The sequence below is a fragment of the Gopherus evgoodei genome, chromosome 1 (assembly GCF_007399415.2).
Source record: "Gopherus evgoodei ecotype Sinaloan lineage chromosome 1, rGopEvg1_v1.p, whole genome shotgun sequence".
Taxonomy (NCBI): domain Eukaryota; kingdom Metazoa; phylum Chordata; order Testudines; family Testudinidae; genus Gopherus; species Gopherus evgoodei.
This window is the reverse complement of record NC_044322.1, coordinates 54,478,329-54,494,698: the sequence shown is the minus strand read 5'-3', so window position 1 is coordinate 54,494,698 and position 16,370 is coordinate 54,478,329. Positions and strand designations below refer to the sequence as shown.

At 48.2% G+C, this 16,370-nt stretch overlaps 1 protein-coding gene across 1 annotated transcript in view; it reads left to right on the top strand.

The window, feature by feature from the left end:
- The window catches only part of LOC115641366 (histone-lysine N-methyltransferase SETDB2-like), a 91,982-nt gene that overhangs the window by 42,075 nt on the left and 33,537 nt on the right, over window positions 1-16,370 (top strand). Inside the window, exons 17-18 of the mRNA XM_030544485.1 lie at window positions 7,322-7,841; window positions 15,661-15,793. Of these exons, the coding sequence (XP_030400345.1) occupies window positions 7,322-7,841; window positions 15,661-15,793 (653 nt within the window). The remainder of the gene's footprint in view (window positions 1-7,321; window positions 7,842-15,660; window positions 15,794-16,370) is intronic.

Sequence of the window (16,370 nt, the reverse complement as noted above, 5' to 3'; positions counted from 1 at the left end):
TAGTTATATATTATAGACTTATAGAAAGAGACCTTTTAAAAAGATTAAAATGTATTACTGGCACATGTAACCATAAATTAGAGTGAATAAATGAAGACTCGGCACACCATGTCTGAAAGGTTGCTGACCCCTGGGATATAACCTGATGGCTGTCTAAGTACATGCAAAAGCAGAAGCTCTCTTCTCTCATGCATTTAGGGTGAAGGAGGACTGATGGGCTAAACCTATAATGGTTTTTGGAACCACCATGATTGTGTTAGATCTAGAAATTAATATGTTCTCTTCTATATCGGAAAGGAAAATGAAATGTTTTGGGCAGGTCTTTATTGAGGTTATGCATCCTAGGATGATCACTCTTGAGTTTTGTGACAAGCATATAGAGCACTGCATTCAGAGGGTTAAAATGTAAAGGAAAGAATGAACAGTCTCTAAGTTCTGCCTTAGAGAAGTTGGTGGCCCCAGGTTGGGTGCGAGGAGACTGTATTTGGCTCTTGCATGTGTTTTGATAACTCTAGACAACAAAATGCCCAGGGATTTTGTTAACTCCTGCAACACATACAATCACCCATCTTGGTGGAACCTCCAAATTGTCAAAGTTAGACTCAGAACTCACAGTTTGTCAGACCACTCTGTTTTATTAGCACAGCGCTCTGCTAATAACATCCAGATAATGTGAGCACCATGCAAGACACAAACTATCTTATTTATACAGATAAAAGAGCAGGAATTAGACAAAGGGACAAAGAAAGCAAAACAGTAAAATTCACCTGGGGCACAGCATGCATATCCTACTTCCTTACTAATTCTTATCGATCTAAGGCAAATACTTCACCAATTGCCCTTAAACGGTGCAATTGTTCTATGTTAATGTCTGTATTCCTGACACCTGGATTGCAGCATTCCAACAATTTTGCTTAAGGGTACAGACAGCATTTCTTTAATCCTTTCTATTTTCGCAGTATAATTCATTCTACTTTCACAAGGGCTACTATAAAGAGAACAGCAACCAATTGTTCTCTATGTCCACTGAAGATAGGACCATAAGTAATTGGCTTAATCTGCAGCAAGGGAGATTTAGGTTACATATTAGGAAAAGCTTTCTATCTATAAAGATAGTTAAGCTCTGGAATAGCATACCAGGGGAGGCTGTGGAATCCCCATTATTGGAGGCTTTTAAGAACAAGTTATGTAAACACCTGTCAGAGATGGTCTTGTAGAACTGATAAATGAAATTGTTTTCAATTGTTCACTTTATTAATGTAACTTCTGTTCACCATTCACTACACTTGCCTATACTGTAACTTCTGTTCCATATTGTAATTCAAACCCCATTTTAAAACTCACTCCATTTTGTAAAAGCTTCCTCCAACCTTCATTTTTGCAAACCCTGCTGTAATCTTATTAGTTTAGTTTAGATGTGTGAATGAGGTATGTATGAATGATGGAATCAACCTCCAGCCCCAGCCTGTCCTGATGAGATAAAGTTCAAATACCAACGGCTGAAGACCTAGACAACAGCCCTAAACAAAGTAAGAAGCATCCACCCTAAAAAGAAAAGGACAACAGAAGGAAGATCAAAGCCAGGTCCAAGGCTGAAAGTCACGCCTGCAATTGATGGGTGATCAATCTAACCCAGAGGCAGCGTGACACAGCAAGACCTATAGACTTTGAATCCAAACTAAAAGCCTATAAAAAAGAAGGGTGAGATGAGAGACTCTGGGTAACATTCTGCTGCCAACATGGAAGGACATCAGTGCCTGCCCAACAGAGATCCAGCTTGTCCTTGTGCCCGGCTTTCCTGGCCAGTTAGCCGCCACAAGCTACGAACCCAAGCTACAAAACCAAGCTATGAACTTAAGCTATCTTCAGGACTGGTAACTATGCAGCAGCTGCAGAACAACTGATGAATGTGGGTGTGTGTGTGTGAATGTGTGTGTGTGTGTGTGTGTGTGTATAGGTAATAGGTATAATGTGTGTGTATAAGAATTAAGATATTAGTTATTAGTCATAAATTGTTATCATAATAAATGGCATCTTTGTCTTGTCCCCTTTAAAAAGATCCTGCTGGTTTTTTTTACTGGTCTAATGTAATTGGTATAACAGTCTAGGTCTACATGTTCCTGCCTCAATGCGGGGGGGGGTGGACTACATGACTTCTCAAGGTCTCTTTCAGCCCTACATTTCTGTGGTTCTGTAATAAAATCCTTCCATAAAGGCGTATATATTTTCACCACTAAATCATAGCCTCAAAGCAGCAGCACAATGTATCTCTGACCCTATATTCCTGACCAGATGCAGCATTTAGCAGAGACTTTGCTGGCTGTTCATAATGTCCATAAGTGATGCTCTCTCCATTGCTGTCAGATGTTGAACAAAACACAGCAAGCAGCTATCACACAAGGCAGATCGTGTTCAGCAACTCCCAACCTCCTCATGCAGCAGCTCCATTTTCCCTTCAGTCTTCCAAATGCACATTCCACTAACATCCTTCAGCTACTTACAGTATATGTAAATAGCTCCTTTCTCCTACCCAAGTGTCCAGGAAAAGCCTTCACAATCCAGGGAAACAATGCTAAGTTGGGTCTCCCAGAAGGAAGGTAGGAATCAAAAGACCATTAGGTTCATTGCAGTCTTATGGGAGCAAATTTCCACTTCTCAGTGCAGAAAATAAGCCTGAATTTCTAAAGATCCCAGAAACATGGACCTTTCCAGATCACGCCACATCAATATTGCTGAAACTTCCACTTTTATCAACCAGACCTTGTAGCATCATGGAAAAATACATCTTTCTGTTGATGAATTCCAAGGCCTGTTGTAAGGGGCAAAGAATAGGCATTTGGATCTCATCATTGGCCTCCACGGGTGGCAAGTTTGTGGAAATTTTGGTGGTGCCCAGAACCTGCCCCCCAACTCCACCCCCCAACTCCGCCCCCACCTGCCTAAGGCTCTGGGAGGGGGTTTGGGGGGGGTGTCTGGGGTGCAGATCCTGGGCTGGGGATTAGGGTGCAGGCTTAGGGATGGAGTTTGGGTGCCGGGTGCAAGCTCCAGGCTGGGACAGGGGGTGGGTGTGCAGGAGGGGGTGAGGGGTGCAGGCTTTGGGATGGAGTTTGGGTGCAGGCTCTGGGCTGGGGGCATAGGAAGGGGTGAGGGGTGCAGGCTCTGGGAGGGAGTTTGGGGGTGGGAAGGGGTGTGTGGGAAAGGGGAGGGGATGCACCCTCTGGGAGGGAGTTTGGCTATAGGAGGGAGTGCAGGGGTGAGGGCTGTAGGGCTGAGGATGAGGGATTCATGATGCAGGAGAGGGCTCAGGGCTGGGGCTGAGGATTAGGGTGCAGGGGGATGAGGGCTCTGGCTGATGCTGAGGGGTTCATGATGCAGGAGGGGGCTCAGGGCAGAGGGTTGGGGTGAGGGCTGTGGGGCTGAGGATAAGGGGTTCATGATGTGGGGGGCTCAGGGCTGGGACAGAAGATTAGGGTGCAAGGGAATGAGGGTTGTGGCTGGGGCTGAGGATGAGGGGTTCATGGTGCGGGGGCGGCTCAGGGCTGGGGCTGAGCATTAGGGTGTTGGGAGATGAGGATTAGGGTGCAGGGGGATGAGGGCTCTGGCTGGGGATGAGCGTTTGGGGCGTTGGAGATGGCGAGACTCAGGGCTAGGGCAGGGTAAGGGCAGCCTGCCTTGCCATTTGTGGAGGGCAGACACTAGGACCCTGGGGAAGCAGACAGCAGTTCTGCCGGGAATCGCTCTACTCCTGCAGCAGGAGCAGGCAGGGGAGAGGCGCGTGCTGCTTTTTGTCAGGCAGGGACGCGGCGCGGCGGAGGGGGACATACGGGGGAGGGGTGGCAGGCAGGGGCTGGTACCTGCTTCAGGCAGGGACGCGGCGGGGGGAGGCCCACGGGGGTCGGGGCCGATCCAAGCAGGGCCAGGGGAGAGACCCAGCTCCAAATATTGCTGGAACAGGGCACCCGGCCCTGAATATTCCTGGAGCCCGAGCACCGCAAGTGTATATAACCGGCCGCCTATGTTGGCCTCAATACAGTTCAGGAACCCCAGCCACGCAAATCCATCAATATCCTTCTGTGCATTGCCAAGCTTTCTGACCCGGATTAGCAGAACATACCTCCATGACAACTTCCTCGATAGCTGACCTGCCAACACCAAACTGGTTAGCTACTGACCAGTAGTAATCAGGAATGGTGAGCTTCCAGACAGCAATGACTACAGGCTTCTCCATATGGATGGGGAGCTTTCATATTGGTGTACCACCCCTGCAGCTCCAGCGTGAGTGCTGCACAGATTTCAAGGAAAGTGGCCTTTGTCAGCCTGAACTTCTGCTGCCAATGCTTGTCATCCCGGTTGTACATCACTATCCTATTCCAACAATCAGTGCTAGTTGACCAAGCCCAGAAGAGGTAGTCTACTGAGTAAAGCCCTCCAGGAAAAATTCATGCAAAAGTAACTACTAGATTTTGTCTTCCTCATCCTATATCACTCTGGCACTGCCATAGCTATTTCTCAAGTCATTCAAAGCCATCTGGCTGCACAACTTCTATGTGTATTTATAACCATCAGGATAGTGCTGCTCAGCATTATTCCCTCCACACTGCCTGACAGCAGTTTGAAAATGGCACTGGCTTGCAAAAACTAGATGAATTATGGGATGACAGGAGAGGAATTACAGGAATTTTTGTTTGACCTGTTCTGGTAATTGGGTCTACAAATTTACCCTAACTGTGAGTTCAATGATAACAAGTGAGTATAAGATCATAATGTGTCACAGTAACCTAAAATAAAAATGTTATTGGGAACAGGTGCAAGAAAACCAGACTGAAAAACTGAATTAGTCCAACAAAGAAGTCTACTGCTATAACCGAAGGACTGTGCTGAGATCATCCTTGGTAAACAAATTGTGGGTCTAGAAATTAATGAACTGGTGTGTTGGAAACTAGATCTAATTATAGACAAATAAATGAGGGCATGGACTGTACTGCCCACCACTCCCTTTTTGGGTCCTTAAAGAAAGAGACTTGAGGTGGAAGGGACAATAAGAACAGACGGAGAATACTGAAGGAAGCCTCACCATCTCCAGGGACCCTGGGCCTTTGTCATTCTGCTCCTGAGAGATGTCCTGACTAGACTGGGCCAGAGAGGGACCCAGATGACATCACCACCTCTATCAGCTCCAGCTGATCCCCAGACACCACTTGGCATGAAATGGGATTGGACTTTAACAAGAGTAACAACAACAGTTCCAGCCCAACACCCATGGGCGGTGGTTATAATACCCGCCACCAGACACCTGGGCTGCGATGGCTTCGCCCCTTCTCTGAGGACCTCACTGCCTGCTGCTGCTGCCTGTGCCTGCCAGGTCTCCTCCGCTCCACTGCCATCACTGGAGGTTCCTACTGCTCACTGTGTCCCTCCTCCTTGGGGACAGGGGAATGAGGAGGGACGCGGAGACCCAGCAGCAGGCAGGGGAGTGGCTTGGCCAGGGGAGGGCCTTCAAGGGCGGTGGGGCTGGTGGCACGGCCTGGCACTGGGAGGGCCAGTGGCTTGGTTGGAGGGAGTCCTCGGGGTGAGCGGCAACTCAGCCTGGTGCTGGGGCTGGGCCAGCACTTGGGGGGATTGGTGGCTTGGCCCAGTGGTTTGGCCCAGCACTGGTGAGGGGAGGGGGAAACTGACCTGAGGGGGCTGTCAGTGGTTGGGGGCTCAGCCTGCCTCTGGCAGAGGGGGCTGAGGGGGACAGACAGGCACTGGGGCCGGCCTAGCACTTGGGGGAGTGGGAGGTGTGCTGGCAGCTTGGCCTGGCACTCCAGGTGGAGGTATCGGGGGACCACCAGCTGGGCCCAGTGTAGCTGGGGTGGGGCGGGCAGGCTGGGGCTCCTCCAGTCACAGGGGGACCCCTTAGGTCTCCTCCTGTTTGGGGGGTGGGGTTTCAGGGCTCTGGAGTGTGTGCGTGGGAGGCCTTGGGCAGAAGGGCCAGAGCCAGCAGGTTAGTCTCCCCAAAGTGGGGTTTCACCCACTGCCTATGTGAACAAGGCTAGTACTGCAGTATTTTAGGAGCTGCAAAACAGAGAGTGATGCCTGCCCTGTGGTCTGCCATTCAAGATTGCTGCTGGCATTCACAAAAGAATTTTAAAAATCCCCAGGCCTTCAAACAGAGGAGGGGTGCATACCTGTGTACCTTCAGGTCAGTGGAGTTCAAACTGCGGACCAAAGTGGTCATGATGGGCATTGTGGGACACCTCCAGGAGGCCAATTAAGGCAACACAACTTAGTGAGGTGTCTACATTGACACTGTGTCGCAAAAAGCTCTGTGCCGCTGGTCAAGGTGGTTTTATTATGTCGGCATAGCAGAGTAGTTACATTGGTAGGAGGAGCATTTCAGTGTGTACACCTCCACTGTTTTGTTGACAAAATTTGACTTTTGTTGACAAAACTGTGTAGTGTAGACAAGGCCTTAGTCTACCATGAAGGCAAACAGACAACAGAGGCAGCAAAGGGGCAGCACATTCAAAATGAGTTTGCTGCTTGGTACAGGTACATACAGAATTCACAGATCATATAGCGGTCCCCAAGTTGTCAAAATGTCGCCTTCATACATTCCAGTGTGCATGGCTGAACTACTTAATGGTCTGACTCCTTAATTTGTCTAATTTAAATTTGAAGTTCCTGCTAATTTTTATCAGGATTATTACTGAATATGAGCCATAGTCTTGGGTGGGGGCGGATGGGCTTTTCTTGGGCATCAAGCAGCATCAGCTCCAGCCTCTCCCCAGGCAGGGTCCATGGATGCCTGTAATGCAAAGACGCAAACACCAGCCAGCCGTTCTGCCACTGAAAAGCCACATTGTCCTTATTCCTGTAGCCAGGCTGTAATGCACTGGAGCCACCTGACCACCCTAATGTATCACTCTCACAATGTTATTACATGTCTTGTGATTCATGGTGTGTTTCTTTAAAGCCCCAGGTCCTCAAATCAAGAGATTGAATGAGACTCTGCTTTCAGTTAGAAAAGAAAGAAGAAATATGTTTCAGTCATTCAGGGCTACAGAGAATAGCTTGAAAACGTGAACAAGGACAGCCCAGCTTAGCGCCCAGAAGGCAGCCAAAAAGAACCCAAAAACGTATATTAAAAAAAGCCCAAAACCCTCATGATTGTCTGAGCCTGAGGTTTTCACATCGGCTTCCACCAGAGGCCCCGAGCAGGGCGCAATCTTCCAGTCAGGTGACTCCTGCAACAGGTGAGCGGGGCCCCTCGCACGTGATTTCACCGGCAAGGTGAAGGCGAGAGATTGGCCAGATCCGCCTCCTCTAGCCCACTAAGGCGAGGATTTCCCGTGCGCTCCCAGCCCCGCCGGGGCCAGCGGCAGCGTCCGCGGATCCAGCCCCTGGCAAGCTCGCCTCAGCCTGGAAACAGCACGCCACGCATCAGCTTACAGCCTAGGCGGCCGCGACCTTTGCCGGACCCCCCCGCCCCCATCGCAGCTGGCGCCAGGCGGGATTCGAACCGGGCTCTCAGAACTAGCCCAGTCCGCGAGGATTGGAAGCCGGTGCAGCCTCACCCCGCCCCTCCATTTCACGTGGGGAGTGAGGGCACCGTCCGCTTCAGCAGCTTCGGCGGCAGCTAGTGAGCATGCGCACTTGCGCAGATCGCTGGCACATGCTCAGTCCCAGGGAGCGAGCCGGGTCCTTCCAACACTCTCTCAGCCAGGCACGCCCATTTTCTGGCCCCTCCTCCTCCGCCCCACCCCTTCGGGAGTTTCTAGCATCCTGCCGTGTGTTGAGGCAGCAGCAGCAGCAGCAGCTCAGGCGGCGAATGATTCTCTCTCCCCGTCCCCCCGGTGGTAAGTACCATTGGGGGGGGGCGGGATTCGGGCTGTGCCCTCCTGCGCCCCGCGTTGTGCACCCTCGGTAATGACTGATTCCCATCCCCCCCACGGCTGCAGTGAATGGGCCGTTCCGCCCTGCCTGCCGGTGAGCGGTGGGGCTGGCAGGGGAGGGACCTCTAACATGGGGCAGGCTGGGCGCGCTGGCCCTCAGGTGGGGCGGGGATGTGCTGACTGACCGGGGAGCCTGGGCCAAGCAGGTCTCCTCCCACCGGCCGTTATACCCACCACAGTGCCTCTCCACCCAGCCTGGCGGGGACTCAGCGTGGAGGGAGCTTGCCAGGGTGGTGCCCGTGCCACAACACGCCCCTCGCACCTCTAACCCCTGCCATGTGCCGTGATGCAGCCCTCACCGTGCACCATAACGCACCCCTTGCCATGCTTCACGTCTCACGGAGTGCCACAAAGCGCCCCGCTCACTGGGCACCATAACACACCCCTAGCACCTCTTGCTGTGCTCTAACGCCCCTCGCACCCTTCGCTGGGTGCCACAATTTCCATGATGCCTGCCACGTTGGGGTGTCAAAGCGCTTGGCACACAGCAGCTTGGAAATCCTGCTATGGACCTAGGTATCAAATGCACTCCCCCACTCTTACTGCGATGATGGGGCTTATATTTTACACACCTGTTTAAAGCAAATCAGGAATTTTCACATCTGCAGCATGGAGACACAGTCAGTTCAAAACCACAGCAAAGTCTAGAAGATACTGACTCACTGCAATTACAAATGACAGAGAAATTAACCAGAACTGGAAGAGATCAGAAAAAAACAACTGTTCTCTTTTTGGTTTTTTCCCCTCATTTGCTTGTCTTGTGCAGCCAATAGCAGGTGGGACAGAGACAGTTTCACTTTTGTTGATAATCAGTTTCATTTCCTCTTTCTGACTAGAAGTGATGATGTTATCCTCATGCTCTGAGTGGAGTTGATAGGCATCCCTTTCCCCCAGGTTCTGAAATATGCCATTTAAAAGTCCCATAACAACAGGGAGCTGCTGATGTTTTGATGTCTACATAGCAGTATTTCAGAAATTTGAAGTAGTAAATAAATAGAGGATGCTGTGTTAGTGTGATAGCCAGAATCTTGGCCAACACACGGTATTGAACTGAGGAATTTCAGAGCTAACAGCATAGGTTTTTGGTCTTCTCCTTGCTCAAAGAGGGACCAGACTCAGGTACAGACTGGCTAGAGTAGCCAGGCAAGGATTCAACTACAGATGCTCCCTGGGTTACACAAGATCCAATTTACGCAAATCTGCACTTATGGAAAAAGTTCTGTAAGCTAGAAATAGGAGGCGGGGTTTGTTTTTTTTTGCATAATAGTCTGAGATATGTTTCGGATTTATGCAAAATTTGAGTTATGCAAGGCATTCTGGAACAGAACACTTGAGTAAGTCCGGGAGCATCTGTAATAGCAAAAGAGGAGAGTAAAAAGAGGGGAGATATGAGCTCTTAGAACAAAAATTTAGATGCTGAGAACAAAATTAATCAAAGAAACAAAGGACACAATGAGAAGAAATTCTTGAATTGCGTATCCACCAATGCTAGGAGCCTGGGTAACAAACGAGGAATTGGAATTGCTCATTTGTAAGCATAAATTCAGTTGGTACTACTGAAACTTGGTGGGATGAGTCGCATGATTGGAATGTTAAAATCAGTGTTCATAATCCATTTTGGAAGGATTGAGTGGGCAGAAGGGGAACGACAATCTGTATAAAAAATGGTATTACCTATTTCTGAATCACTCTTAACTCAGAAGAAAGTGATGTCCTAACACGTAATGCACAAGATGGGGTATTGGTGTCTGCTAAAGACCACTAAGTCACAATAAGGTACAGGATGATCACCTCTTTATGCACCTATCTATAATGTGTAGGGGGAAAAATACGTGATCATGGGGTATCCTTAGAATTTCTGAACATTATATATGACAATTTTATAACATAAAAAGTGCTGGAGCCTGTATGGGGGAATTCTTTATTAGACCTTGTCCTAACAATTAAAGAGGAACTGTTCACAGAAGTAAAACTTAATGGTAGCTTAGGTACTACTGAACATGACTTGATCACATTTATAATATACAAGCAGAATAAAGTCTAGACCAGTAATATATATATACTTGGTGCTTTTATAAGGCCAGTTTCACAAAGCTAAAATAATTAGAAGCCAGATCAGTTGGGAGGAAGAATTTAATCAGATAAATGTGAATGATAATTGGGAATCATTTAAGAACACCTTACTAGATGCCCAAAAAGCCACAATCCAACAACTGAGCAAGAAGGTTGTGCTGGTTAAAAAAACAACTTGGTTTAGAGGATAAGTGAAAGCAGCTATAACATAGATAAACAAATAAAAGACAGGGAAAGTTGATACTTATGAATATAAATCAGAAATTAGGAATTGTAGAAAATCAATATGGGAAGCAAAGGGACATAAGGAGAAATCTATGGCCAGCAAAGATAAGAACAATAACACACAGTTTTTAAAAATATATTAGGAACAAAAAGAATCCTGACAATGGTATTGGTCCATTACTAGATGGAAATAGTAGAGTTTTCAATAATAATGCATAAAAGGAAGAAGTGTCCAATAAATACTTTTGTTCTGTATATGAGGAAAAAAACATGATATAGACTCATCAAATTGTGATGATAACACTCTTTCCACTAGTATCTCTGTAGAATGTTATATAGAGTTTGATATTTTAAAATTAGCATGTCTGAATAATCTGCATCTAAGAGTTTTAAAAGAGCTGATGGAGGAGCTCACTGGACTGTTAATGTTGATTTTCAGTAAGTTTTGGAGTACTGGGGAAGGTCCAGAAGACTGGCCTAAAGCTAATGTGACAATACTTTAAAAGTGTAAAAAAGATGTTATAAATCAGTCAGCCTGACATCAATCTTGGGCAAGGTAATGGAGTGGCTGATACGGGACTTGATTAATAAAGAATTAAAGGAGGGTAACATAATTAAATCAACATGGGTATATGGTTAACAGATCCTGTCAAACTAACTTGCTACTGTATCTCTTTAGGATGAGATATAGTGTGGTTGAGAAAGGTAATAGAGTTGACATAATACACTTAGACTTCTGTAAGGCTTTTGACTTGGCATCACAACATTTTGATTAAAAAGCTGTAATGATATAAAATTAACATGGCACACATTAAATGGATTAAAAACTGGGTAACTGATAGATCTCAAAATTATTTAATGGGAAATGAGAAATCATTTCCAGTGGGGTCGTGCAGGGATCTGTTCTTGGTCCTATACTGTTTAACATTTTTATCGATGATCTGGAAGAAAATATAAAATAAAATTTGTAGATGACACAAAAATTAGGGGATCGCTAAATAATAGGACAGGTCACTGTTTCAGAGTGAACTGGATCGGTGGTTCTCAACCGGGGGTCCGTGGCCCCCTGGGGGTTCGTGAGCCCTTTCAGTGGGGCTGCAGGGCCCCATGGCTGAAACCCGGAGCCCAAAGCCCCGGTGCTGAAGCGGCCCCCCCAAAGCCAGGAGTGGTGCAGGGCTGAAGCTGGTGCCCCCAGCCCTCCGAAGCTGAGAGCGGCGTAGGGCTGACACCGGTGTACCAGAGTAGTTTGTGCCACTACGTTGGCACCCCCCAATGCCAGCAAACCTGACCCCGCCCCCAAGCCAGGAGCAGCAGGGGTCTGAAGCTGGGAGCCTCTTTGGGAGCTCCCTCTGCCCACAGACAGCCCCTAGCTACCCCCTCCCTACACCCTGAGCTACTCCCCTCACTTTGCACAGCCCCTAGCTACTCCCTCCCTACACCCTGAGCTACTCCCCTCACTTCGCACAGCCCCTAGCTACTCTCTCCCCGCACCCTGAGCTACACCCCTCACTTTGCACAGCCCCTAGCTACCCCCTCGCTACACCCTGAGCTACTCCCCTCACTTCGCACAGCCCTTAGCTACCCGCTCCCCACACCCTGAGCTACTCCCCTCACTTCTCACAGCCCCTAGCTGCGCCATCCCTGCACCCTGAGGGGTTTTCAGACTTTTTGAACTGAATCCCCCCTTTGAGTTATATTTTTTGGTTGTGTACCCCCATAACCCAGATAGGCTGGGAGACCTCCTGATTGAGTCGGGGTGGAGGTGGTGCTCCCTCTCTGGACCCCACTGTGTGGAGCTGGATTGAGCCCTGTCAGCCCTTGCCCCCCCACCCCGAAATAGAAGTAAAACTATGCCCATGCCCAAGGCTGGGCACCCCAGGCCAGGCGCACCAGCCGCTGCCGGGGCAGGCGTGGGCCCACCCCCAGCAGCAGGAGTTTGTGCGTGGGGGGACTCAGGGCTGGGGATTGGGTTATGGGGCAGTGCTTACCTGAGGGGGCTCCCTGGAAGGGTGACAAGAACTCCCCTCCTTCAGCTCCTAGCTCCATGTGCTGCCTTCTCCCGCAGGCACCTCCCTCGCAGCTCCCATTGGCTGCAGTTCCCTGTCAATGGGAGCTGCAGAACCAGGGCTTGGGGCAGTGCAGAGGCAGCACATGGAGCTAGGAGCTGGAGGTCGCTGCTTCCCAGGAACTTGGTAGAGAACCTGCCCCAGCCCCACCAATCCTGCACCCAGTACCTGCTGTGCCTCCTCGAGCTGCACACCCCCGAGTACCCATGATGCCCCCCAGCACCTGTGGCATCCTCTGGCTGCCCCACAGCATCCATGCCACGCCCCCAGCTACCTCGTCCCCAAGTTTTACTCAGGGGTATATAATAAAAGTGAATTTTTGTTTACTTCCCCAGACCTGTTCATGACTTTTACTAAAATTACCTGTGACTGAAACATAGCTTTAAACTTGAGCTCCCAATGCAACACTGTGGCCAAAAGAGCTAATGCAATCCTGGGATGTATAAATAGGGGAATCTGGAGTAGGAGTAAAGACATTATTTTACCTCTGTATTTGGCATTGGTGCAACTACTGCTAGAATACTGGGTCCATTTCTGGTGCCTACAATTCAAGAAGGATGTTGATAAATTGGAGAGGATTCAGAGAAGAGCCAGGAGGATGAATAAAGGATTAGAAAACATGCCTCATAGTAATTTTCTAAAAGATGTGCTTTAGGAATTATTTTGGGGAAACTCTTTGGCCTGTGTTTTACAGAAGGTTAGACTAGAATGATCACAGTGGTTCTTTCTGGCCTTGGAATCTATTAAGTAACTTGCAATTGAGCTAAAGAGTCAAGTTGTGAAGCTGAGAATTGAAACAGACTCTCATCCCCTGGGGATCAGGCACAGAGGACACACCCTCTCTCTCATCAGTAGATTTCATTACTATTTTTCATTTAGTAAAATAAAATTTTTAACATACAAATGTAGTGGTTTGCCTGTTAAAATATATCAGTCTGATAGCAGGTGGGAGGCAAGCAGAGGAATGATCAGCAAATTGTCTTCAGACAGCCTGTACTGAGCCATGTAAGTTGTCTTCCACTCTAAACGGAGCTTAGAGGAACAGCAAGGACTGTTACTTCCACCCTCAGTCATAGGCGCTGACTTCTGCTCCCACTGGTGGATGCTCGACCCCCTCGGCCCCCGGCCCTACCCCCACTCCACCCCTTCCCCCAAGTCCTCAGCCCTGCCCTGCCTTTTCCCACCTCTGGTCCGCCTCCTCCCCACCCTCATTCCACCCTCTTCCCCAAGTCCCTGCCTCTCCTCTTCCCTGCCTCCTCCCTTGAGCACACTGTGTCCCCTCTCTTCCCTCCTCCCCGCACCCCCCCGAGCATCGCCAAACAGCTGAAGTGCTGGGAGGTAGGCGGAGGAGCTAGGATGTGGTGCACTCAAGGGAGGAAGGAGGGGGAGCTTGGCTGCCAGTGGGTGAGGAGCACCCCCTAATTTTCCCCCCTATGCCCTCAGGCCCTTCGTTGTGACTGTGTGGACTGGAGATCCTTAACCCATGTATAGAGCAGCAAGGATAGTTCAGGCTGGAAACCCTTCAAAAGCCATACACAAGGGGAGCAGCAGCTGGAGTTTCCCTCCACAAGGTAGAGAAGAAACAGCCAGAGCCAAGAATTATCACTTGCCTCTAGTGCAGGGGTAGGCAACCTATGGCACACATGCCAAAGGTGGCACACAAGCTGATTCTGAGTGGCACTCACACTGCCCAGGTCCTGGCCACTGGTCGGGAGGGCTCTGCATTTTAATTTAATTTTAAATAAAGCTCCTTACACATTTTAAAAACCTTATTTACTTTACATACAACAATAGTTTAGTTATATATTATAGACTTACAGAAAGAGACCTTCTAAAAACGTTAAAATATATTATCGGCATGTGAAACCTTAAATTAGAGTAAATAAATGAAGGCTCAGCACACCACTTCTGAAAGGTTGCCGACCCCTGCTTTAGTGCTTCCATTGCATGTGTGTTCCTCCCATTCACATACTCTGACACCAACTTCTGTACCTGCATGCACACTCCTGTTTGGGTTTTTTTGATAGTAACAGAAAAAAGCATCAAAAATAGGAACAACTGGTTTAAAAAAGTAAAGAAGAAATATTTTTGCAAAGGAACTTGGGGATAGTACAGAGCTGCTTTACTTCCTTTTGCTGAAATTGACCTATTTCAGTTTGATGATGTCCCTTAATGAATTGACCCTGACTGTACCCCTTCAGTACCAGACTTCAAAGAGAAACTGCTGAGCTTCAGTTCCTCTGCAAAATTGACACCATCAGCTCAGGATTAAACAGAGACTGTGAATGGCTTGCCAACTACAAAACCAGTTTCTCCTCCCTTGGTTTTCACACCTCAACTGCTTTGCATGACAACAGAAAAAGTGAAGTTTATATTTCTGGTGTGTTGAATGAACATCTTACCTCGGTCCTTGGGGATACTGGACGCATTGTACTGAAAGAGTTTGAATTATGACTTTTATTTGCAGATGGCCTTAAAAAATTATTGCAGCTGCCAGATAAGAAAAATGAGATAATGTGGGAAGGCAAAGAAGGATGAGAAGGAAAACCTTGGAAGGATAAGAACAGAAAAGGAGAATAGAGATTCACTATAACAAGGCTAGGAGGTTAAAAAATGGGTATTGGCTAGGGTGGTGCTGGCCTTGACAATGTTTTAGTGTCAGTGGTTGCAGACCTCTAACTTCCATCTGTTATTGAGGAACAATCTAATTTCATCTTCCTGTCTTTTCCTTTCCACTTTTTACTTGCAAATCTCTTTCTATAATCCCATTATGTTAAAGAAACAACATTCCCTCCTTCTTTCCTGTGAACTCAGGTAGGATATTTGTGGGAGTTGGCAGTACTACGTTGCTTATTTAAACTGTGACAGATACTTTAGTGCAGCTGCAGTTAGATGTCTGAAAGAACAAGTTTGAGGTGCTGATGGCAGCAGACTAATATCTTCTGAACTAAAGGTGCTACACATCATATGACGTGACTCTCAAGCCCATGCAAGGTTGTTGGTATCTGCATGAAATGTTCTTCACTGAGCCATGTATTGCTGAGCAAGGTTGGAAGTTTTCATATTGATCCCTGCCCCCACCAGTGGCTTTCCAAGAAAAAATCCTAGTTCTCATTCCTCCAATCCCAATTGCTAGAGCCCCTAGCAGCTAACTTCTATTCTGTTTTTATCTTAGCAAGTCAAGTTTTATTCATGCCTGTCAATCACGGCTAGAGTGGCTGGGCACAAAGTCTACTGGGATGCAAGTGGAATAGAAGCTAGATCTGGAAATGCTATGAGCCCTCACCAGCTACACTCTCCATATTCCTCCCAGCTGGTATAGGGTGGTTGCATTAACCGTTTTATGTTTCGTTCAACAGTCTCTCTCCAGGTGACTTCCAGATAATGGAGAAGATGGTGAAAAGGAAGTGTGCATTTTGTCCAGCAGATGAAGAGTGTGCTATAATGTACATTGCAGAAAAGCAAAATCTTGCAGTTCATCAAGATTGTTTGGTGAGAGTTTTTCTTAACATATGAATAATATTAAAGGAATCAAGAAGGACCAAAAGGAAAAATTTCAAAGACAACATGGACATTGGTACATAATTGTCTACTTTAGAACAGTGGTTCTTAACTGAGGGTATGTGTACGCCGGGGGTATGTGTATGCCAGGAGTATGCAGAGGTCTTCAGGGAGTACATCAACTCATCTAGATCAGGGGTGGGCAAACTTTTTCGCCTGAAGGCCACATCTGGGTGGGGAAATTGCATGCAGGGCCATGAATGTAGGGCTGGGGCAGGGGATTGGGATGCTGGAGGGAGTGCAGGGTGTGGGAGGGGGTGCAGTGTGCAGGAAGGGGCTCAGGGCACGGGTTTGGGGTGCAGGGTGCAGGAGGGGACCAAGGTGCAGGCTCCGGCCCAGCGCTGCTTACCTGGAGCGGCTCTGGGGTGGCAGCAGCGCACAGCGGGGCTAAGGCAGGTTCCCTGGCTGTCCTGGCTCCATGCTGCTCCCGGAAGTGGCCAGCACCACGTCCCTGTGGCCCCTGGGGGAGGAAGGGACAGAGGGCTCTGTTCGCTGCCCACGCCTGTGG